The following is a 25,374-nucleotide window of genomic DNA, read 5'->3' on the forward strand; positions in this document are numbered from 1 at the left end:
TGCTTAACGTTAACATTGAGTTAAGAGCCTTCACAGGTTATCAGCATTTAAACTGCAAGTTAACATTTATTTATTTATTTTTTTAAAAAAACAGTCCTATCATCACTGATAGCCCAGGGTCTTCAGATAGACTCGGAACTTGGCCTTGTATATATGACCTTTATTATATGTTTAAATTCTACAAGAATTTGCTAATAAGGTGCTTTTACATAAAATACAACCTTTTACTTGACGTGTTACTTGGTGTTTGTCTGTAACTTTGAACTTTGACTGCACCCCCTCAACTTAAACTATATATATATATATATATATATATATATCTTAAGCTCACTTAAATTGCCATTAAAAGATGTCCATAATAAACCAAACTGCTTGTCCATCATAACGTTGACATGCACACTGGGGATGTAGAACAGTGTTTCAGTGGAAGTCTAAAAATCTGCTGTAAAAATACTGTATTTATTCAGCTAAGACATGACCTGTACATTAATCAAGAAACCAATGCATTTGTAATCTAGCTAAAAGAATAGTAGCCACAGAGTAATTCTAGAGCAGGGTTATCTAGAGCGGACCCCTGCAGATGTTCATGCAAAGACTGCCAACGAGTTTAAGTTGCCTTAGCTGTAGTGATGGCAACACTAGTGGCCCGGTTGAAGCGCAGATTTGATGGTACACAAGTCTTTATTTTCATATTATTTACATACATATTTTTTCCCAGGCTGAGCCGTTCACTCGTACATCGGAGTGCCACTCGTGTATGAGACGATTCTTTTTAGTCACGCACCTCCATCAAAGTCAAGGTACCACATGGCAGAATGCAGAGCTGGTTAACCCTTTTAGCTGATTCCTTCCCCCCCCCCGCCCCAACACACCACAACACACCCCAACACGACGGACTGCATAATGTGATGATGCTTTACTTATTCACAACAATAGAAACCCAGCCAATTTTTTTCTCATAAATCTTTAATGAAGGTGATGCCATGCAAAAAAAGGACAAAATGTTGAAATGGTTCTTAAGGAATAACTGCATTTTTGATGGAGGCTGTGGAATAATAAATGAAGCACTGACGAAATCAAGCTGAAATTTACCCATGTAAACATATGATCAACACCATTTTAAAATGTTAGGTCAATCAACTGTCCAGGTGTTTACTTGCCGTACAATCAGTTGATGAACAAGAGCTGAAAATACTCAATAAACGAAGGACATAAGAGACTTGGCACTATTGAATTGTGAATTTTAGATTAACTAGGGCCAGGCATTTTCTTTGTTGCTGTGCAATGGCTCTTAATGTTTGTGCTCTTAACCTCTGGAATCTGATCTATCGCATTAAACGGTTAGCAATAAAATTGTGTGTTTCTAAGATAACAACTACCGTTTTGTAGGATTAATAAGTAACTGGAGTTACATTTTGAAGCAAAAGACTTTCAATGAAAGACAGTTATCACAAAGTATGTGATGCATTTCTAAGTGGCACAATCCATCTTGGAACCCCAAATTACAAAATATTTGATTATGACAATAAAAATCATGTGCCTATAAAAATTTAATCAGTGATTTCAGATTTTTACAAAATGGATATGTAGCATTAATGCATTATAACAACATTTTAAAAATAAGCTACAAAATGATAAATCCATAGTAGTGTTTATGGATAACAAAATGAATAACCAAACAATATGCCATACAGACAGAAAATCATCACTAGCCTATAGTAAAAAATAAATACAAAAACTCTGGAAATGGGACATTAATCTTTATCAGGCACCGAAAAGCATTATTCTGATCTTACTAAGACTGTACACTTATGCATTTCATTGTTGAAAAAGGTATTCATCTTGGAGTCGACCCTATTTGTGACCTTTTTAAAAAAAGTATACATCTTGCATGTACAAAAAAAGCTTTCCTCCTATTTGAACAGCAATGGAAAAGGGGTTAAGGCGAAAAAGCTCAACACAGAAATCCAGAAGGGTGAGGTGTTGACCTGGGACGATCTTTGTTCAGCTCTTCTGCTTGTTGCCATTTCACCAGTTCCATCAATAATGCTCCAGATGTTCCCGCCTCCGTCGGCTCCCTATCTCAGAGAACCTCCAGTGGGTGGTGTTCCAGGATGTCATCTCCACAGGCCCTGAGTGTGCTGGGAGCTGCCATCAACTGAAGTCCTCCTTATGCTGGCAGGCTCAGCTTCTTCCCCTTCAACACTGGGGATGGCACATTTTAGAACTGGTTAATATTCATATTGAATGGCACTTGCATTATCTAGTATTCCACCCCTTAAACTGCATAATACTGGTCCTAACTTGGATTCTTAATGGCCAAACTTTCCAGTGTTATGGATCGGGTAGGAGCCAGTCTCTCTCTCTCTCTCTCTCTCTCTCTCTCTCTCTCTCTCTCTCTCTCTCTCTCTCTCTCTCTCTCTCTCTCTCTCTCTCTCTCTCTCTCTCTCTCTCTCTCTCTCTCTCTCTCTCTCTCTCTCTCTCTCTCTCTCTCTCTCTCTCTCTCTCTCTCTCTCTCTCTCTCTCTCTCTCTCTCTCTCTCCACAGACAAGCAGCTTACCTTTGGTGAAGTACAGGTAGAAGAAGTCACAGTAGAGGATTGTCTGGACAACACCAGCGACAATCGCAATCATGTCAAAGAAGCCCTCGAAGTAGAAACGCCAGATCCAGTTGAAGAGGTACAGGGTCCGGTAGAGGCCCAGGCAGAACAGGTAGTGGGTGGTGATGGTCTCTGCCTCGCCCGTCTTGCTGATCATGAACAGCTGTGGCAGGATGGCCACAGACTCCAAGTAGATGGAGAAGGTCCACAGGATCTGATGGGATTATTAAAAGTGATGGGAGTTTAAAGAGTGGTAATGTTGGTCATGTTTTAAAAAGATGGTGATGCTTTAAAAAGATACAACTTGGTGATAGCTCAATCTGTCTGAAGCTTCCTTTACATACAAGACACGACGACAAACCTCAAGTAGAGAGAAGTCGTGGTTGATGAGTACGGAAAGCCCTCCGACGGGAACAACCAAAAACTCCACTCTGAAGCTGTCATGGTTGCCGTCGTATGTGGCCTTGAACTTCATGTAGATCAGGTAGACAGTGGCAAAGGCACAGCCAATGTAGATCATCTGGGGAAAAGGGACACAACATCAAGTATTCTATATGTTTTTTTACTTTCAGTAGTTCGGGTCAATGGATGTCCTTAAGGCACTTACCTTCATGCTTGTGTTGTATAGGGAGATGAAGGAGGTTAGGAGATCCAGGTATCGCGTGGTGAACACCAATGCAAACAGAATCTGACTCTTTCCAGAGATACCTGAAGACAATTGCAACGGATCAACAGTTGAGAGAGCGAAGAACATCTGAACGTTATTAAGTCAAGATCCACTGCACATCAAAGATCTGAAACAAGCAATAGCATGAGTTGCATGAGCAAACTTTTTCCATCATATTAGAAAGCCATTTAAGGTGCGCTTCAGTTTGACGTGTCCCCCGAGTAGGTTTGATCCCGCTTTAGGAGATAATAGACTTCGGTGCGGCTAAAGGTCTGCTTGTAGTCTCAGATAGCGATCGGTGACACAATGACAGGTTGAGGAGGTGGCTTTATGTTGACCAAGGTCGTTTTCACAACGATACGGACACCAAAGTGATGCTACAGACTCTTATTGTGGTGACAGTGATTGCTGTTGTCGGGAGGGTGCGATTCTTCCGTAGCGCATTCCGGATCGCCACGTCAGAAGTCCAACCAAAAAAAAAATACTGATCACAGAAGTTAGCGTTAACCTCAACAGATACGTGGACGATCGCACATCCAACACTGTTAACCAGCGAAACGTTACTCTGTCCGCTGATTACGCAGTCAATCGACGTGATCACATGGGTTTTAAACACAGAACGATGGCTGGGCTTGGTGATTGAAATGCTAACGCTTAGCAATAGCCACCTAGCCCAATCCTAGCTAGCTAGCTATCAAGCTAGTGTATAGCAAACGGACTGGTGTATGAGCATGCACAATGCTCTCCATACAGCCGGTCTCTGTATGCAGCTGTGATTCATTGGCACTGTGCAAAGTTCCCTAATGCTTAGTCTGAATAAAGCATTCTATGTACGAAGGTCGAATATGTGATGTGATGTGTCGCTAGGATGCATCTCTCCGCGGTTAGCTTGCTCATCCAAATGAATGGGAAACCAACTATTGACGTCCGCGTAAACTGACCACAGTAAGAGATGGATGTTAGCCAAGGCAGGTATATATATCTTAACCGTAGGGTCAACTAGTAGTTTACCTGCACACGATCTGGTCTTCCATATCTTAAGCAACAAGATGATGATAGCAGCCAGATGAGAGAGGTCCCCTGTTAGTCTGAAGATGTTCATCGTTGCGGATTAAAATAGTTATCCCCTTTGTCGGATGTCCTCTTCGGGTGTGGAAACGTGTTTATTCCAGCCAAAACTAAACACACAACTTTACACTAACCGAAAAAGTCGGCGGCCACAGCAGTGCATTTGGTTAAAAATATGGCGAGAAGAGTCGACGTGGAAGGGGGCGTGTCTACACCCGGGGGGGCGTGCCTACACCCGGAGATTGGCTCTGATTGGCCAGACTAGCCCTCCGCCGAGCGCTCGCCTTTGCACTTGTGTGTTCGTGGTGGAGCAGGACTTTGTTCTCAGTACACTATCGTATCTTTTACCATCTCCAATGCCGAATGTGACCGCTTATGGAATTATTTACGTACTAATTGCCGTACATTTAAAAAAATAAAAGAGGGTCGAAGCTCCAATCATGGTCATTTTCAAATCCGACTCAATTGACTTGAAGGTGTGGCAAGGATAGTACAATAACGGTGCATATGTGTATCAACAGTTGTGGGCACCTGATGCTTGCGACCACGTTGACCACTGTTGTAGCTGCTTTGCCACGCTTTTGTTGAGCTAGCCTGGTGGAGGAAACCAGGTAGATCCACCTCTGAACCTCCGAAGTCATGCGTAATGATTCTGCCCAAATAAGGGTTTCCTATCCCATCGGTCTCGCCCGACTACTGAAAACATAGTGGCACAAAATGATTGGATACAACTACGTCCAATGCAAGCACTCCCTAATTAACCTGGGATATTTCAAATTATAGATACATATGGATTATTCTTGAAAACGGAATCGTTTTGAATAAGAAATAAGGAAACTGGAAAACCAGACTTGCAAGAAAAATTATTGTATGGATGTGAATAATTATTTCACATGGAAGCATAAGTAAATGCCCTGTAAATATCAAGGACTAAAGGCTGAGAATTTTAGAGAAGACAAGGAATGCGGAAATCCATTGTAACTAAGTATAATGACAATAAAGACACAACTATTATAAAGAAAACATTATAAATAAAGAGCTCGGAGCCGAAAGAAATGTCAACTGGATCGCACCAAGCCAAGCCAAACAATCTGAAAAGCAGGGGAATACCCATCACTTCCCCATCAAAACAAACCGGGAAGTTGTTTTTCTCATTTGTTTAACTTATTTGAATACACTCTCATTTCATCAGTACATTGCTCTATTGTGCACTGTTTTTATGGTCATGATTTAACATCATTCTCGGTAAAAGAATAGCAAATCTAGTAAAAAAAGATCGATTGTTAAGTTCAATTTTCATTGTCTTACTGGTTGTTAAAGACACCCAGAACAACTTTGAACATACAAAAAAGAAAGCGACTAATGTAATTCACGCCTTAAAATACTTTGTGAGTTTGGGAGTAGGCTTATGGCATGAATGGAGATTTGAATAAATGAAAGCTGGCACTAGTTCAATGCTTCACTAGTTTTTAACCGTATACCATAAACCCCATAAGATTTAAAAGTTATTTACGTGAACAGTTTTACTGCCATTCTGTGCCTGCACGGAAGGGGGCACCCCCATGCTGTCCATATTACGGAATTGGAAAGACATCCAACAGGATTTAAAACATAACATTGTGGAAGACCTAAGGGTTTAACCGCAAAAACAAAGAAAATAAAAACAACCAAAGTAACCAAGAATGTACCAGCAATAACAACTTCTTTTTTAGCTGCCACTGTCTCGCCAGCTGATCCATCTGTCTTTGTAATCACCAAGGCAATGAAGGGTGGTAAGAGGAGAGAGAAGGAGAGGGACTAATAGTTAGTGAGTGAGTCTGTAGACAGAATAAGAGGGATGTGGAGAGAGCAAGAGAGCGAGAGGGAAAGATAGAAGTGAGATTCAGAGGCGACGCCTTGGACTTGGGAAGAGAAGGCAGAGGGAATATATTCAGTATTGGGTTTTGCTTGCTGCTGGACATGTATTTCAAATGGGTTACACTGGTGCTCTGCATTGCAGGAGTGAAGGTGGACCGAGTTTGGGCCAAACTGCAGACAGGTGAGCGTTCTTTTCCCCTCTTTCCTGTATGTGATATCTATGTCTTATCCTTCGATAGCGCCAAGTCAACCTCCAGCAGTTCTCACCATGCTCAGACTAAAAACTAGGGGCCCCATCATTTATAAAAAAAAATCTCTGTCCTTTTTATAGTACAGAGAACACTAATACTGCATGAGAAGGGGTGGACATGTGTGGGTTATGAGAAACAATGTCTAGAACAGTGGTTCTCAACTGGGTCTTTAAGTCACAACCCAACAATTACTACAAACTTATTACAAACTATAATAATTGTTGTCAGTGATCAACAATGCATGTTGATAACAATGTTTTTAACAATGTTATGTTAAAAACATTGTGCAAACAAAATGCTGCAACAATTTGGGCTAAATTCAATGAAATAGAAGCTATGAATTAACATTGAAACAGGTATTAATTCATGGGCTTCTTTCTGAAGAGGAGGTTTGATATGCTCTGCAACCCACTACAAATTACTTTGTAATCCATCATTTGAGAATTACTGATCTAGACGGTATTGAGCTGGCAAAGGTTGCACAACAAGTCACTGATATCTGCCATATCCGTGTCTCCCCTTACCAACACAAACTAGACATGAGCATCAGACAGAAAGTATTTAGATTGGAAAAACATTTATTTCAGATCCAAAAAAGAGATTGACCGCGGCACTGACAATTTTTTCTAAAAATACAAATCTTAGTGTACTCTGTGATTTGTTATGGCTCCCCCATGCATCTCGGTTGATTCAACCAGTTAAACCTCATGCCACTGTCCAACGGACCATGAGGCCAAAACCAGACAGAATAATTGATGCTCCGATTGTAAGTCTTGTGTAGGCAGTTATGCATGTAAATGTAATGAAAATCTTCCACTTTAATGCAAGTCAAACCGCAGGAATTTTTATCGAGCGAGTGACATAGCTAACAATAAAGTCTACCATTAAAAAAAGAAAAAGACTCCACAAGCATGTGCCGGACTCTAATCATCCGGCCACAGAGCAACATTCATCAGACTTAAATTTAGAAGGGGACAGTTTATTTTCCCTCTTTGACTGCAAGCAAGACAAGGATCTGTGACAATCCATATCAGCTGGTATCAACTCGACAGAGACTTAGGTTGAACAAAGTTTAGTCCAACTTCACTGGACACGGTGCTTGAGCGTTCATCCCACATTCATAGCACTAATGTACTGTACTCAAGCAGTGCAGAGGTAAACAACTGTGTGCTCCAGATACTTCCTAACCCTTATCCCATGCCATGAGATCACAGGTGTCCGGCCATAATAGCTATGGTTAGTTCCTTATTTATACGTTTAGAATTAAAATAATACACACGGGCGCATTCAGTTCAACGCCATGTAGTTTCCTTTTCCAAATCGTCATGCTCTTATGTTATACTGTGTTCACTATCCTTCCGTCTCATTTATTTTGTCTCTTTCTACCATGTACAGTCCACTTGCAGCATTCCTACCAGACCATAAAAACACAGAGCTTCAAGGGACCAGAATAAGTTGTGTGGCAGGTGACGACCTCAGCTCTGACGTCTGAAGAACAATTCTAAGCACTGGTATCCGTTACTCATAATGTCAAACATAGGATTTTTTCCCCCTAATGTTTACTTCAAAGCATGGAACACGTCATTACTTTTTCATTTTCAATTCTCTGGATTAGCAGCCTCCGTAGAAACATACCATTTTGGGAGTGGCAAAAAGTTTTTCTGCCATGATCGATTACATTTATGAAAAAAAACCTCATGTAATGTTTTCTTTTATTTGATGGAAACTCCCCTGGTTATCAAAACAATATTATCATGCTCTCACACAACTGGATTCCTGGAACTGTAGAAACAGTCATGATTTCCATTGTTTCTCCTCACAAAGTCTCAATCTAGGTACGGTATCTCGCCCCTAGTGATTAGCAGCCATCTCAGGAATCAGCCCAGGGATCTATATTGAATTTAAACAGTCCTGCACATATGGGTCATGGCCCTGGGGCAGAGCCAGCTCAAGCAGCCGCACAGGAAAGGGTGTGTCTTCTCTTCTGCTGACCGCTCTCAGAAAAAACTCTAGAAAATGTTGTGGTCAGGTACTAGACTACTTTCCTCAACCAGAAGGTTTGCTTTATAAGTTTTTGCAAGACACCAATTCCTTCTTGCCTCTATTTCATTCAATTACACAGCTTTGCTTTTATTTAATCAGGATTAGGTATTTTTGGTTAGCCTTCATACCCAGATTCCTGTTTTGAATATGGAAGCTTTTGTTTGTGCCCTTGTTACAGGATACAACCAGTTCAGCCCATTCCTACTGAAATTGACCTTCAGTTTAGGAGATGCAAACATGCTGCGGCATGTCCTGCTTGAATTTATTAGTGTAGGGAAGCACATCATATATAAACATTGTTTGCTCTACAGTCAGTGCGTTTACATGCAGTCATTATCGGGTAAATAAACGAATACCTAGATAACTCGATCATAGTCTGCTTTCTACCTGCATGTAAACCCGCATCTAATCGGATGTCGGATTTCCCGTTCTGCGCATGCACGAGATCTTGCGGCCGGGGGACGTGAGCCGGAAGTAGGAGACGGTCGTCGTGTTGTTGTCGCCATAGGCATATAAACAATACACATTTCTTTATATGTTTATGGTTGTCGCCGTCGGAAACGAGAAACGGCAATTTATTTAAAAAGGTGATGCAGAAGATGGAGGAAGCCGGTGTCACGCCATTACCCCCTATAAAAAGTGTATTATCAACATGCATTCAGTACACACTACGCTTCGATTTCACCCGAGGCTGAATTAAAAGTACATGTTTGGGGGTTATCTCGGCCATGTTGGAAAAACAATTGGGGGAAAGGAACTTTGGCTTTGACTCCCTCAAGTCCAGATTGAAACGCTACATGGAGGAGAAAGTGATTGTTGCCGTATGCGGGACAGCTGTCCGTTCACTTCGGGTCCATGTCATTTTTCCGACGCTCCATTGTTCCGACCTCTCGGTCGTATGCAGTCTCCTCCGGCTGGTCTCCTCCCGCTGCGCCACCGCCGGAGGAGTCCGCATGGATCGTCGGTGAAATGACGTGGACCCGACAGCTGTCCACTGAAAACAGCTTTCTCGAATGCCACTTCAGTTTGTTGTTGCTGGGACGTAGAGGTCAACCGGAAGTGGCTCTAACCACTTGTTGAAAGTGCTAGAGCGCCATGCTCCGGCCATTATTCGATTATCCTAAAGGCCACGTACGTTCGAGTAGCAAAATTGGTATAAGGCTTAATCATAGAGGGCTTATGGTGCGTTTTAGTATTCTCTGCGAACCGACTCGGACCTCGGATGTGACGTCACGCCCACCCTTCAATTGTTTTTTTATGTTTCGCTCGGTCGTTGGACAAAAACATGGACGCCACCCAGAAAGCTGTTGTCGGGTAGCATTGGCAGAGTACCAGGCGCTCCAATTTAAGTAGGCTATAGGCCATAGGCAGAGATACTGACGCAGTAAGGTATTGCAGTAATACGAGTGATTGAAATTGCCATTTAAACCACCAAAGCGGTCCAAACACAATGAAAACAGTTCATACTTCAAGTCACACCGGGCGCAGCCATCTTGAATTCTGTCTCGGAATCCTTCCAATCTAGCTGTCCCATGTAAACGAGTGGGATAGGTCATGTTTGACATCACCCTTTCAGTGCTGAAGTGAATCCGTTTACACCTAGGGTCAGCCTAGCCCCATGGGCCACGTTGGCTCCTTGAACATGTATGAACACAGGTCGCCTCCATGGACCTATAAAGAAAGGGTTGCCACCCCCAGCAGTGTGGCTCCATGGTGACATTTGTTGCATGAACACACGCAGTCATGGAGTCACACGGTTGGTGGTGGTGACAGTGTGAGGCCCATACGGAGCTAAAGCTAGCCCACCACAGCTAGGTGATAAACAGACCGATTTAAAAACACCGTTTGCGACCATGCCTTCAACAACACAATGCAAACGTCGTTAAGGTCAGTGTTCTTTCCCCCAAAACAGTTACAAATCCAACGGATTTGCATGACATTAACCTTTAAAGTCGAGTCGTTCGACTAAATCGCGTTTGTGAATCGGACCTTGCCATGTTTCGCAAGGTTGAGTCACATATCAATGCATTGGCAAATAAGAAATTTAAAACAGACGGATGATCTTCACAATAAAACGATTGTTTGAGCGTGGGCTGATCTGGACAGTTCGAGGAGATGATCAGCCAGAATGCACCCTGCTCAGGTTGCTCTGCTCACGGTGATCAATCCCGCAGAAACGACTAGAGCAGCAGAGACCAACTCTTCGCGGCAGCCCGGCTGACCACGGCTTGTTTCTAGTGTTTCTGACGAGAAAACAGAGCATGACGGGGTGACCTTCCACGCTTTTTTGTATTTTTAGACCATTAAGTTTCCATCACCGGTGGACGACAACCTCCTGTAGTTCACTGAAAGCGGGAAGTGAAAACAGCAAACTGTGGATGTACAGGAGACTCTCAACAACTAGGGTTAGAAGAAACACCCCGCGCAAAATGCTTGAAATGTCAGGGTTTATATACGACGTGACGTCACATCACCGCTTTACCGTACTATTTTGAAATTGGCGAAAGACAATATTTGGAATAGTCGTAAATATCCTAATATAGTGCTACTCTATGTCGGTTAATAAGACTTTAAGAAAAAAAATATATACAACTTATAAAAAGGTTAGCACCAGTTGGAGGACTAATTGGAACCCTAAGAGCACATTTTAAGTGATCATCTTGATAATTTGGCGAGACTTAACATACCTCCTCAGTTGCATATACAGGTATATCCCGTCTTGTCAAACTCCTATTGGTTGTCCAGTTGTATGACGTCCTGGAGTTCACTCAGGAATATATACAGTATATATGTACATTTTGAGGGCGACATGTGTTTTTGTTTTGCTCTGAACAGATAGCGCTTCCATTGGTGTCGAACAATGGTCGGACGATGCAGCCGGAGAAGACTCCAAAGTCCAGAGCTCAGTACCAGCTGGAGAAAGGAAGAGCAGGGAGGTCCATGCGGGAGATCTTACCATAGACACCCTACCCGACAACATGACACACTTGGTGGTGAGCCTTCAATAACAACGGGTCTGCATGACTGGTACTTTTTGTAGATGTTTTTAACGTCTATTCCGAAGTTGTTTAAATTAAGTTTATTAGAAGCGAAACTCTGCCCCCTTCTGGACGGTGAGTGCTTCGTCACTTGGACTGGAGTCATGAAATGTAATGGATTTAGCATTCCTTGTAAACAAAAGTTATTGGATCCACTTGTCCGCCCCTCAACCAGGGACATTTTTATCCATTCCACATTGGTTTTAATAAGCTTCCTCTTTGTGCTTCTCTCTCTTCGAAAGGAGGACTCTCGTAGCTACTACACACAGCGTAGCTTCGGCCCTGACGACCGGCGGGCTGGTGCATTCTGGGTAGATATGAATGACCTGCAGCACGGCCAAGTTAGAATGCACGGGCTCCTGTCAAACACACACAAGCAGGCAGCGGTGAGTGGAACACAAGCACATGGGCTGGTCTGTGGCCGACCCAATTCTGTGGTCGAAAACAAGGCCTTAAATAAGTCGGATCGGACAGCAAACGTTTGGCTATTTTGCACTCTAACTGAAAGCCTGCCATTGTTCTTTATTCCTCCATCCCCATGTGACCTCGTCCTTCCAGAGGGTGGCCCTGTCGTTTCCCTTCCCCTTCTACGGACATTACCTGAAGCAGATCACCATAGCAACAGGAGGTACCTCTTTGTCTCTTCTCACAGGGGTTGTTGAGGTTACGCCCCTGAGAGAAGGAGGCTTGAGGTATTAACGTCGTTACGGATTTGAACCTTTTCAGGCTTTATTTTCATGGGGGACGTCACTCACCGTATGCTGACTGCCACGCAGTATATCGCCCCGCTGATGGCTAACTTCGACCCCAGCTCCGCCAAAGAATCCACTGTGCAGTACCTGGACAACGGTGACCTATTGCTCCACGTTTAGGAATTTGGATTGATGCTTTGTCAGAAACTATTCATGACCTTTGACCCTTGCCTTGTGTCGTCCCCCAGGTGAAGTGTTTGTGGTACAGTGGGAGCGCGTCAGGCTTCACGGTAGAGATTCAGAGGGTGAATTCACCTTCCAGGCCGCTCTGTACAGATCAGGAACCATCACCTTCAGCTACAGAAATGTAAGCCTCGTCTCTTCTATGTAATCCCATCATCCCTCCCCACACTGTTCATAGCTAAACCCACAGTCCCTAGTTTTCTGTTCCGACCCCCACACTATGTCCTCTGATCATCACTCTCCAAGCTGTTAGCAGTTAGTTTTTTTTGAGATTGTCAGCAAATTCTTGCCTTTTTTATTTGATTCACTTTATGTTTCCATGTACTACATGTACTTCAGATTCCCTTGTCCGTAGAGCAGATCATCTCAGGTCAGCATCCAGTGAAGGCAGGTCTGTCTGATGCTTTCATGGTCGTGAAACCATCATCTAAGTCTGCAGGTCAGTTGTGGCTTTTACCTGCCCTCCATTTTAGCCATCCGATGAGCGCAAAGATCTGAATGTTAATAATTGTGTGAACTTTATTTCTACTGTAGATGCAAGACGGCGCACAATCTATGAGTACCATCGGGTTCAAATAGACACAGCAAAGATCACAAACAATTGTGCCTTTGAGTTTACTGCACTGCCAAGTAAGAGATCATACTCGTTTTCATGCAAATAAAAATTGATAAAATCAATGTGAGGGTTTAATACCTTGCTTTGACTGTTTATCCTCTCGCTCTCTCTCCCTCTCTCACCCCCCCCCCCTCTCTCTCTGTCTCTCTCTCTCACTCTCTCCCCAGGTTGCCTTCAACATAACAGCTGTGAGCTATGCTTGTCAGCCAATCAAACACTTGGCTGTAAATGGTGCCATGTGCTGCAAAGGTTATTGGGAGAGACCTGCACGCAAACATTGAAACACTTTAACACACACAAATATGTAGACACAAACAGAGCAACACACACATTCTGCATGCAAACTGCTGACAGATGACTTCATGCTAATCTGTCCTAGATGTTCGGATGGCATGGACCGACACAGACAGGAGTGGCTTGACTATGCCTGCTCAGAGGTGGTGCAGCTTTTCATTCTGTGTTACATTTACACACTTTAACACTCAGATGGTACTAATAAACCAAATATAATTCCATTTCTGCGATGTTGTTCTTGGACAGAAGGACGACATCAGATGTGAGGACTACTCCAGAGGGGAGACTGAGGCCTTGCTCCGTCCTTCTTCCAAGCCAGACCGCGCGACGGCCGGCCCGGTTCTACACGGCTGTAAAAGTAACGGTGAGGTTGCGTTTTATCCTAGACATTGGTCGTTTTCAACTGTCATCGATTTATTTCAATACACAGACCAATTTTTTGAGCAATGCTTGGAACCAAGCAAGTGTGAAATATACAAAATACATATAAAAAACTGAATATAATCTAAATAAGAAATATGTATATTTATGACACAAATGCTCAAATTGTTTCAGTATCAGATAAAAGCTGCTATGCTTACCAGTGTATGGTTAGTCTCAGCTGCATACACACACATAAGTAATGGGAAGAGCCTTCAAGATCCACAGTATGTTGTCAACTCTTGCCTGATTACAAGTCATCATCATTTGCTAACAATATTTGGACCATGTGTGATGCTTTCCAATTCCAGACGTGAAGTCGGCTATTCCAAAGTACACAAACCGGTTCGCTAGCGCAGGCGCTACGGCAGGCGTCGTAGCGGGCATTGCTTTGCTCCTGGCTCTGCTGGTGCTGGCTCTGTTCTTGCATCGTCACCCTACCCCCAGCCACCACCTCCGTCAGGTGGGTGGAGACCAAGTTCAACATCTGCACAGGAATATAACGTACAGATGAGGGTTGTGTTAGTTGACCAGACGTCCCCGTTTTCCTTTCAGAAATCTGGTCCCCTTAGGGTGGTCCGCAACGTCCTGAATGTTGTGTTGTTTTGAGATCACATCCCACAAAAAGAGATTGAGTTCTTTCTCATCCATGTATCAATTTCTGCATTTCAGCAACGCAAGAGCTACTGGCCATCCCTGAAGTTCCACAAGCAAGGACTTCAGCCTGGTTACACCGAAATGGAGGGAAACCACGACCGAGAGATCATTGTGGAGAATGGGTCATAATGAGAGGCCAGATATCATCACAGGGAAACAACCTCAATTTAATGGGGAAATATGATGTTGTAAAATGTGGTGTCCCAAACCTATTAAATCATAGTCTACAGATATCAAATTATTGTTTAATTAAAATGTATTTGAGATCCTAACTGTTTAATGGTGCTATCTACTTGGGTTCCATTTTTTCTATGTCAATAAAAAAAAAGATCTAACAGACTGCTTTTAATTATGCTGACTTCCCGACAGTGTAACTGACAAAAAATATGACAAAATGTATTAGTGTGTGACAGATTAAGAGACAATGGTCGAATGGCATCTCATTCACTCTTGCTTATTACTAATGACCGTTTTAAGATGTTAACAGTATGTGTATATGAAGTGTGACTAGAGCCATCGCAATGGGACGGGCCTTGTATCTCTACATCCAGCAGATGTCGCCATAACCAAATACATCATGTTCTCACCTCGCATAGGACTGAGGCAGATTGAAATGAACGTGGCAGATTGATTATTATACGTAAATGTGACATGCGTGTTATGTGAAACATTCCGACTCATGTTATTATTCGTAAGAGTCCAAAACGGTGGCCCCAATCTCCAAACGAGCGGGTCTCGCCGACGCACGACCCTCGTCGCCCCTTTCAGACACATCCCTGTTGGTCAACAATTCTGTCATTAACGCCTTTTCTACAGAAAACACACCCAAAATTACAACCCTTGTTTAAAAACGGGAAACATCACCGAGCGTCATAAAAACACACGGAAAGTTTTATGAGACCTTAAACCGTGGTGGCAAAAAGCGAACCTCCCCCATCGCCCGTACCCATCCTCCCTGGGAGCGCGTCGCCACACAGAGCAGCCGAGTGAGTGACAGCCAGCTGTGCGGTTAGCACCACAACAACACCCTACCGGACCCGAGACTCCGAGAGCTACCCTGTCCGTCGGAGAGCCGTCGTATGCGTGTCCTATCGCCGGTTATTCCTGCCCCTGATACTCGAGTTATATACCCACACCTTAATTAACGTCTACCCGTTTCTTAGCTAGCTAGCTAGAAGAGCTTTCCCCCCCAACATGAATCCGTTGTGTGGCAGATGTAACCGAGTCGTGTACCCCACGGAAAAAGTGAATTGTCTGGACAAGGTAAGACGAATACAGCATTATTGCCTTTTTTGAAGTTGAGAGACACGCGTCTGAAGTCACCCGTCTGTGTCCGTTCCATGGTCGGCTGTGTGAATTAATTTCACCAGGCACATGACAGGTATCATGTCGCTAGCTCCGCTGGCTAACGTAGGTTATAGCCTAGCCTAACGCCAGCCCAACAAGTGCCTTAGCTACGATAACCCCGGGGATGGTTGGTTTTTGTCTTTGGGTGTTCACTAAATATATCTAGTCATCGGTACGTGTCTGAAACGGGCGGTGGTGTGTTCTGCAGAGCGGACCAAATCCATTTCGGGCCAGTCTTGTGTGGGCCTGAAATGACTGGCAGCTCGGCAGTCTTCATGTTTCGCAACCTTTCCCTTTTCGTGAGTCGATTGTATAAATAAACGCTCAGTGGAAACGAGCTGTTTGTGTAACCCATGACACTACGATTGGTTTAGTTTCCCTGAATTGAATATTTTGTAGCCGATGTCCATGGGAGGACATTCGTTGACGTGCAGCACCTACATGATCCACATCCAGGTGCCCGAAATTCGATTCACAGGGAATGAGTTCAGTTAAGGTGGCAATCTCATCCATGGTATCTACATCAATAGTCTGGACGTCACCATCACTTGGTATGATGTGCCATCCAGCCGTGCTGTAATATATATGAGATTGCGACGTGGTTTTGTGTTATAACACACTTTACCAAATGCTATGCTGAGTCTGTTTTATTGTATTGTTGGAGTGACATTTAGGTGGAGTCCCTCATTTATTGCAGCTTGGTTATGAATTCTGATATTATTAACAGAAGCGCTGTTCACACGGCATGTTCATTATTTGTCTGAACGTAATCCGAATGGACAGTGGGGATCAATCGCTGTCAAGAGATTCTTATCTTGTCGAGTGAAAAATGGAGGCCGTTGTGGGGAAAGATGAGAGACCAACAGAAAGCACATTATCAAAAGAACCGATTCTATTCTCCATGTAATTCCTTATGTTCAATGCATCATGACTCACGTTTTTGGAAGAAAACTGGAATGTATAGATTCGCATTCATGTGTGTGTTGCTGCACGCTATAGGATACAAGCAAGGTCTAAATGGCGTTTGCCTTCTAGTGTTTGAGCAAGAGGGTGATTGATAAGCACTTATCAAAAGTAGAAGCGGCGATTGCCCTGGAATCTGCCTGGAGCAGTGTGCATTCCAGCAGCCAGACACTCCCATAAAACGTGCTCTGTCATAGGCCTGCTGGGCTGTTTTCTGCTCAGAAGCCCAGAATTGGAGTACATCTTTGCTGCCATTTCCCCATCAGTTCTCACTTCATAGCCCCAATCAAACCCTAACCCTTTTCACCACAAAGCCCCAACCAAAATAACCTAGTTATCTTCCCTTCTCACTGGCAATGGCTAACTATCTTATTTATCGGAAGCAGCCACGGTCACAGTGTTCTTTGTTCTTTACTGTGGATATCTGATGGATCTGGTAGGCAACAGTGATCTGCAATTTGCTTGGCCACCATTGAATACCTCCACCTGACTGTTTGTTTGGTTCTGAAGGGGAATTGCTGTGGTGAGGCCTCTCCATAGAACCCTTTTTGTCTGTCAATCTGCATTCCACTAAAGCAGGGCAGGGCCCCTCAGCAGCAGCAGAAGCAGCAGAAGGAGGTGGTGGTGGTGGTGGTGGTGGTGGAGAAGCAGGCAGATGAGGACGTGTAAAGACAGGAAGTCAGCCTTATGTCTAGCGCTGCTTTTTGTTGCTCACCCTCCGTAAATAGACTGGTTGTTGGCTGCCTAATAATTGTGCACTTGTTGAATTTAAAATGACAACAATAACAACTATTTAGGGCCCGGTGACATCTATGTGGCTGCAACAGAGGATCCTTGTTGAAATGGAGCCTCTCAAAAGGGAGAGCAATTATACTATTAGTGCAGAATGATATACACATCTTAACTAGTAGGCAGTAATTGAACAGCACACTCACTGTGGCCAGCTTATATTTTGTAGTTAATAGTGGAAGCTCTGTGAAATGTATAGAAGTTTATTCTTCAGCGCAAAGTCAAGATTTGTTAGATGACGTCTGCTGCTTCTATCTCATCAAATCAATGTCCTCTTTCGAAGAGTGTGAAATGGGCTTTGTTGTCGTTGCTCACTCCTCGTCAAACTTCATTTTTTTTGCTCCCTTCAGGCAAGGAGATCTTCCAAAACCCCCTACATTATTTGGCAGGCTGTATTAATATTTAATTGCAACACATAAACCCCTATAGATTGAATGTAATCAGTATGTACACCAGAAAATAGACCACCGGCTCCATGAGAAAACACAGTTTAAAATCTCTGGCCAACAATATAGCAGAAGCATAGAGATCAGTCTTATAAAAATCAATACATAAATCTGGAGAAGGGTGTCTCGGTATTCTTCTAGAGTCAAGTCTTTCGTAGGATCTCATAGGAGGTTTTGCAGCCCGATGCAATGGAAAGAGCATTTTGCTTATGCTTGAGTTTAGAGTTATATAGCAGACATAACCTACACATGAACTCCCGACATGAAGCTATCTGTTTGTTATCGTTCATACTGTATATGAGCATTCTATACATGGTAGTTATTTAAATATGAACAGTTAATGGTTGAATAACATACAATGTGTCGACAATTAGTATTTTAAACCTTAATTAGGATGTCAACCTAGCCAAGATGCAGTTGTCTAGTAGATACATTTCCATTGGAGATGATTTGACTCATGTTTAGTTCTGGATATGATTGGCATCAGTCAGTTAATAACATAAACAGCATGGCAACATGAAATCTTATTTCGATGTATAAACGCCATCCGAGTTTCAGGGTTGGAGTTTATTTCCTGTTTAGACAGCTGCCCTCTAATCCCATGAAACCAATGGAAAATGGTCAAAAGGTCGGGGGAACAATTTTCCAGTAAAGCAAGGTCCGTGTGTTTTCGGTTGGATCAAAAAAGAAGATCTTAGTTAAGCTATGCAAAAATACAAATGCAAATGCCTGACATAACTATGGCCATAGACATAGGCCTGTGTGTGTGTGAGAGAGATGGTAATTTTGTTCTTACACAAATAGATGTTCTTAAATTCGATTCCTATTCTAATAGAGAGTGCTTTTCATTTTTGATTCTGACCGCACTTAACGTGTATTCCTTTGAAGGCACAAAGCTGTTATCAATTAAGCCTGGTTATTCTTACTGCTGCTGACTCACGCTCTCCAAATGCATATGATATATTTCAAGGAAACCTGAAATCACCTCCGGGTGGTTCTGTCTCGCCGAACACTGTGACCGTACACATTCTCGCTGCTCGCAAACCTTTCCTGAATGACTCCCAACTTCCCATATGTTGACTTTGGCAAAGGGGAAATAGGACTCCGTGCTCTGACCTGCTTGTGGCCACACCTTCATGTGGAACAGCGGAGACGCTTGTGTTTACAGATTACAAGCAGAAAGCAAAGCGTTGGATCCATATGGACAGCAGCAGGCCGCGGCGACGTGTCGAGGAATCTGAAATGAGCGAATGAATATGTAGAGTCGGTTTATGCCAACAGACGTTGAATGAAGTGTTCAGGCTGTAAATTAAGCCAATGCTGTTCGCCCGCTGGCCAGCATACAAGCCCTCCCTTGGCCATAGTGGAAACTAGTGGCATCAGGTAGACCCAGAATTACCTAGCCTCATTTTTTACAAGATTCTGCTTTTGGAACGAGCCTGATGTAGGTCTCGAGTCGCGCAGCCGAAACCGTGTTGGACAGGATTGTATGTCCATCCCCCGGCTCTCTCTCTGTCTCTCTGTCTCTCTGTCTCTCTGTCTCTCTGTCTCATGTCTCTGTTTCTCTTATTAATGGGAACTATACAGCATAGTTATAGAATAGCATAGCGTCACTCAAGCCAATCCACAGGCAGACGTTATTTGTTTTAGGTTCATTTTTTAGCTCAAGTCTTTTGGGCGTGACGATATGAGTGAGTCAAAGTGATACAATGCCTCCATATTTTTAATAACCTAGCACAGAATAATAACATAACAATATGATGAGTAATTTTGGTGACATGATGACATTAAATAAGTCAGTGGGTCATTTTGATCAAGTTTTGATCTAAAAAGCATTCTCCAGACAATTACAACTCAATAAAGCCAACGGTCACTTGCCTTCAGAGAAATTGGCCCTAGCTAGAAAGAAATTTGTTGGATAAGGTGTGCTAGCAGTTAGAAACAATGCTGTTTGTGCGTAAAGTTGTTATGCGTTTGTGTGGCTGGATGTTCATGACATCGAGCCATGCTATCCACAGTCAATCTCAGCTGATTAAGCATAACAAACAATGTTAAGTGGACCTGATTGTACTTAAATGGAGCTGCCTCTGTCTCAGATAACCCCACTATGTCACAGTTGATGACTCGGAAACTAGCCATTGTCTTGGATTTAAGATTCAGTTGTGAGCCTCGTATTTTCAAAACGGAGAAGCAAAACAAATGCATAAAGCCTGCGATATGTTTTGGAAAAATATTATCCGCTGTTGAAAATAGAAGTCAAAGGAAATTAGTGGGACATTGCTGTGTCAGTACTGGTGTCTCCTCAGTGTGAACAGCCCTCATGCTCTTTGCGTTTTGGATTCCCAAAGATAATTAGCGTGGCATCCCTGCAATAAACAGGAAGGCATAATGTGTGATTTCCCACACAAGTGACGCAATACCGAAAAAACCAAAAGTATCCCATGTTGTTCAATGGGATACGACCAGTGTTTGTGGCAAGTTTTGCCAACCGCTGAACAGTGTGGGAGGACATCCCCCACCCACACACACGAGACACACATTAGCCCCTTTTAGGCTACGATTTATTGTACGATGAGTTGGCATAGCCCGACAGAAAAATGTTGGCAGATGCTTTCACAGGGTTATAAAACATTTAACATGAATGGTCTGTTTATCCCAAGGTTCCCAGGCATGTCTGTATTTCCAGGATTCCCTATCGTCACGTTCTCATCTGCCCCACTGTGTCATTTTCCTAGATAACCAATAATACCTTTTGCAAGCCTTTACCTTTTGTGTGCTGCAAAGCCAAGGCTTTGCATACGATATATATACGGCGCTGATGGCATGGCTATATTTGGTAGGGGAGCAAGTAGCGTAAAAGGTAGATGGACAGTAAAACAAACCCCCTTCCTATGGAGACGAAGCGAGCTCACTATCACTGATGAGTTGGTTTTGAACCTGCTGTCTGACTCCAATCTACCTACTGTAGTTGTGATGCTTGGCGACATGACCTTCTACCATCAGGGAGTTTTGTGTGTGTGTGTTTTTTGTGAAATATTACACAACACAGTTAAACACCAAGACAAGTACCTGGAACGCATGTGTTCTAGCAATATGTTTACTTTAACTACACAAAACGACAAGCATCCACATGTTGCTGTGTATGTTTTCTACCGAGGCAGGAGAGGGGCACCTCTAAGCCTGGCTGCATGTGTCAAAAACTCATTTAGAGAGGCCCATTCTTCTTGTAGCTTAGGGGGACGGTATAGTGGATGACAGGAGCAGGCGGCACTGGGTTTGATCTCCAATGTCAACAGCTTACCAGTAGGTATCAGGGTAGTGCACGGGTACACCGGTACACGTGTACACGTATAACCGGTAAGTAAATCATAACCGTAAAGGAGAATAAGTAAACAAAAACCGTAAAAAAAAATGAAAATCACTGTGCCATTGTTTCAATGGGAATCGCAACGTTCCATACTTTCAACATAAAGTTTGCATATTTATAATTCGAAATTCGATCCAGCCTTTATACCACAGATACTCTAGGGTCTATAGTATATAACCACGTTGTCTGATTACAGTTTAATTCATTTTTCACAATTTACCAGCTCTCGTTTTGAAGAATAATCACCACGCCATTCGTTTCAATGGGAATCGCAACGGTCAACATAAAGTGTACATATTTATAATTTGAAATTCGTCCCAGCCTTTATACCACAGATACTATAGGGTCTATAGCATATAACCGCGTTTTCTGATCACAGTTTAATGTAACAGTAAACTGACAACATCCTAATTTACACCGCAACTGGAAATTAACCACACGGAGATAACCATGGCAACCGGTCAAACAAATATTCTTTTTGCGATCATTCTGTTCGCGCATCCGCTGTGTTGATAAACAAATAATCCCCATATAGCGCGACTGCGGTCCACTTTAAAAAAAAACATTAATTAATAAAAAAAACAGTTAACCGTGTACATGAAAAAAAAGGGGTCGTGTAACCGTTTACAATTTTTTGTTACTGTTCACACCCCTAGTAGGTATACTCGAATATGATGCCAAACCCCAACCATCTCCTTCAAGATATGACGTGGATCCCTCTGAAGCTGATGTATGACTTAAGTTAAGCATGAAATCCATCTTTCAGAATACACCTTTGATTATAATGATCTTAAAGCTGCTGTAGGTAAGATTGGAGGGTTTTATTGAGAGAGAGAGAGATCAGAAAAGTGTGAGGGACTTTGAAATGTAATGACTTGAAAATGTCTGCTCTCTCTCTGCTCCCCCCCCCCTGCACGCCATGGAGAAGTGTTGCGTTCTCATTTCATCAATGGCACCTGTGGTAGACTGATAAGATGAGCGCCCCACAACCAATCAGAGAAGAGATGGCCTTATTGGTCAGAAATAAGCCAGGAACAGTCTAAAATCTAAATTGGTTCACAAAGAGGAAGGTGCGGTCAACTTGAAACAGAACCGTCACAGAACATTTCACTCACTAATGGATGATGGATGGCTATGCCATTACAAACAAATTACACACAAATAATAGCTCTTAAATCCTGACCACCAAACACCCATGTATTTTGCTCTGACACTATCTATAGTCCACCACATTAGTGTTTAAAACCTAATCATGCCAGGATATGTCGCAGGGGACATCAGACTACTTCTGTTGATCATGTGTTATCGCTGGTTTTCTGTCTCTGCCTACTTGCAGAGAAATCAAAATGAAACCATCTCTCTACAGAAGACCTAGCTAATCCCTGCTTACACAGTTAATGCTGTAAAGGTGGCTGGTGCTTTCCTTTGCTTGTCAGGGGAAGAGAAACAGGAGTATTTCCTATCCAGTCTTAATGCACTCAGGAATGCTTGCATAGAAAATACTCCAAATGAGGGTTTAGTCCAAACATGCAGCCCATTCGTTACCACCAGTCAGTGGCTTTCATTGGTATGGGAGTTCACGTTCCACCCTGGACACTCATTAACCATCCCTGCAGTTCATTTAGTTTTTTTTTGAAGAGGTTCTGGGGCTGGCTGAGGCCTGCAGGGCTGAGTGAAACCCTCCCTTTCTTACACTCACCACGTGCAGCGTACACTGAGCCACATAGCCTACATACAACACACAGACGCTCACACCCTTAGCCTGGAGCTGTGCTGATGCAGGGCGACAGATCTGGTTTTGCCAGGCTCCGGTTTTCCAGCTCGGCGCCAGATCCAGCCTCAGCATTGAGAAGGCTGATCCAGAGCTTGGTCAGGATGCGTGACCGATTTGATGCCTTTTTTTCCTCCCTTGCTTTCCTCTTGGGATCTTTCCCACCCTGCTTTGCTGTATCGCTATCTTAATCCCATTTCCTTCTCTCTCGTTTCCCCCTCTGTGCTTCCCTTGGTGTGTGGGACTCTTGGGCTTGCTTTACCTGAGACGGCCATTGAGTCCTTGGAGATGTTTGGGTGGGGGGTAGAATGTGGTTTAGCAGGTTACCCCAGGTTAGCGATCTGCTGGCTGAATATCCTTGGCTATATGACGTCCGATCTCTATAAGTAACCCAAGCTCAATATTTACCCTAGGAAACGAGGACAATTGGGATCAAAGTCTCTGCAAGACTCAACTCTCTCTCCCTGTATGTGTCCATTGAGCTCACCTCACCTCTGTTTGTTGTGTTATCCTGACCATACCACTGCTCCAGATTAGCGGGCCGCTCAGGTGAATAGGTGTTAGTGTTCAAGCACCAAGAAGAATTCAAACTTAAGTGGCTTTTACTGTATTAGAGCCTTCAAGATGGGCCCCATGGCAGCAGCAAATCGGCTTAGGGGTGGATGAAAAGATGCATAGTTGGGATAGAGATGAGAAATGCATAAACGCACACACAGATAACAGCGTGAGAGAGGGAAGGAGAGGGGTGATCCAGCCGTCACTGGTTCTCAGTGGTCACCGATCGTGTTAGAACGAGGATGTGGTGGGTATCCCGGGTCGCAGTTCAGAGTGCCACCCAGTTCCGCAGTGGCCAGCGTCTTTCTTCCTGTGTCAGCCAACCACTGCAGTGCTGCTCAGCCACAACACACACATGATTGCACATCTGCTCACAAACGACGCACACTCCACGACGCACACTCCTTATCATGTTGTGGTCGCGACTCATCGACGTTGGTCTCGGACCTCTAGAAAGGGGGAGCAGACCGGGCTCTTATCTTCTCAGCATTTATAATGCGTTGCTGACGATGACTTTGAGGGTGGAATCTTGATTCCTGTATCTACAGGCCCCATGTTAAAAATTTCAGCCCGTGTCGTATCGCTGCAGGAGGGACATGATGGATAAGGCCATCAACGTCGCCCCTGTGTTTCAACAGAGCTGTAAGTGCACAGTGTGTGCACAGTATCTCGCTCCCCGATAGGTCGAGGAGCGAGATAGAGAGCGAGTTGCCAATCGCCATGCTGCTGGGATGACCCTCAAGCATTTCCTCTGCCTCTGAAAGGCCAGTTTGGTTTTACGATCAGTGTTTGGTGTTAGGCAGTTTGTGTCGAGAGGCCGAGGGGAGGAATGGCATTGCAGGGGATGGCAGAACGCCCCTAGGCCATGTTAATGAGGACTTTCTTTCCCTGCCTTCCTCTCTCATTCTCTGCGCTCCTCCCTCCATTCCCTTGGCGATAGCAGGAGCTTCGCCAGATTATTGCCTCACTCCCTCTCCCTCTGCTGTCCAGTGCTGTCTTACTCTCCATCCCTCTCTCCCTCTCTCTCTTTCCCCCACCCATTCCTCCCTCTCTCTGATTCTCCCACCCATCCCCAGGCTACCTCACATCCTTGCTCTTCCCTCCGTCCGCTTCATGCTCCTTAGTTTTCCAGGGCCAGCCCTCCCCTTCGGGCCCTCTGATCCTCAGCCCAGTGCTTGCGTTGTTAACCGTGGTGGTGGGCCTCCACATGTGCGAAACCTGACCTTGAAAACCGATGTGGAAAGCCACATGCATGATGTGCATCTGCGTGCTCACATCCGTGCAAAAAGCCTAATAATAGAAGTGTGAAAAACTGACGTGAGATGGCTCTGTGCTGTGAGTGTCTACCGTGGCCTCAGCCCACTGTGGAACTTGATGATCCTAACCCAAAGTGCAAGTAGAACCAACTGCTTCACATAAAAACCGAAAACGTAATGACAAAATATTTCACTATACACACGGGGAATACAAAACAAACAACGCATGACGTTATCACGCGTTAGCGAACTGCGGCACAGCCAACTTTGTGAGCCGACCTATTGGAAATGCCCGTCTAAACAATTAAGATGCAAATTCCGTGGGTGGCTGATTGGATGTTGAGGCAGGGGGGCGTGAGTCAGTGGCCATCAGAGCGAGCACTCGAGGATCTAGTCGTGGTGGGCCTGTCTCTGCCTTCGTGTCCCAGTGCAGGA

The 25,374-nt window shown here is 43.8% G+C and overlaps 3 protein-coding genes across 5 annotated transcripts in view; 2 read left to right on the forward strand and 1 right to left on the reverse strand.

Moving 5' to 3' along the window:
- Positions 1–925: 925 nt before the first annotated feature.
- Positions 926–4,503, reverse strand: LOC307082620 (ER lumen protein-retaining receptor 2-like). Its single transcript, XM_079746243.1, has 5 exons — positions 4,278–4,503; positions 3,207–3,307; positions 2,961–3,119; positions 2,561–2,813; positions 926–2,205 (listed from the first exon to the last, which is right to left on the reverse strand). The coding sequence occupies exons 1-5, from the start codon at positions 4,366–4,368 to the stop codon at positions 2,171–2,173; spliced, it is 639 nt and encodes a 212-aa protein (XP_079602369.1). The 5' UTR covers positions 4,369–4,503; the 3' UTR covers positions 926–2,170.
- Positions 4,504–6,178: 1,675 nt separating this feature from the next.
- On the forward strand, positions 6,179–14,702 carry LOC307082618 (plexin domain-containing protein 1-like). 3 transcript variants are annotated; one of them, XM_079746239.1, is made up of 13 exons: positions 6,179–6,372; positions 11,321–11,478; positions 11,766–11,909; positions 12,082–12,151; positions 12,250–12,372; positions 12,464–12,582; positions 12,798–12,897; positions 12,993–13,088; positions 13,242–13,323; positions 13,454–13,511; positions 13,615–13,732; positions 14,100–14,251; positions 14,461–14,702. In XM_079746239.1, the coding sequence occupies exons 1-13, from the start codon at positions 6,294–6,296 to the stop codon at positions 14,572–14,574; spliced, it is 1,413 nt and encodes a 470-aa protein (XP_079602365.1). In that variant the 5' UTR covers positions 6,179–6,293; the 3' UTR covers positions 14,575–14,702. The 3 variants fall into 3 exon arrangements, with proteins under 3 accessions (XP_079602365.1, XP_079602366.1, XP_079602367.1); XM_079746240.1 differs by lacking the exon at positions 14,461–14,702 and adding an exon at positions 14,344–14,444; XM_079746241.1 differs by lacking the exon at positions 6,179–6,372 and adding an exon at positions 7,902–7,953.
- A 699-nt stretch (positions 14,703–15,401) lies between these two features.
- The window catches only part of lasp1 (LIM and SH3 protein 1), a 30,449-nt gene continuing 20,476 nt past the window's right edge, over positions 15,402–25,374 (forward strand). The window contains exon 1 of the mRNA XM_079746305.1: positions 15,402–15,708. Within this exon, the coding sequence (XP_079602431.1) occupies positions 15,640–15,708 (69 nt within the window). The 5' untranslated portion in view covers positions 15,402–15,639. The remainder of the gene's footprint in view (positions 15,709–25,374) is intronic.

Source organism: Pollachius pollachius (assembly GCF_949987615.1).
Source record: "Pollachius pollachius genome assembly, chromosome: 11".
In the NCBI taxonomy this organism is placed as follows: Eukaryota; Metazoa; Chordata; class Actinopteri; order Gadiformes; family Gadidae; genus Pollachius; species Pollachius pollachius.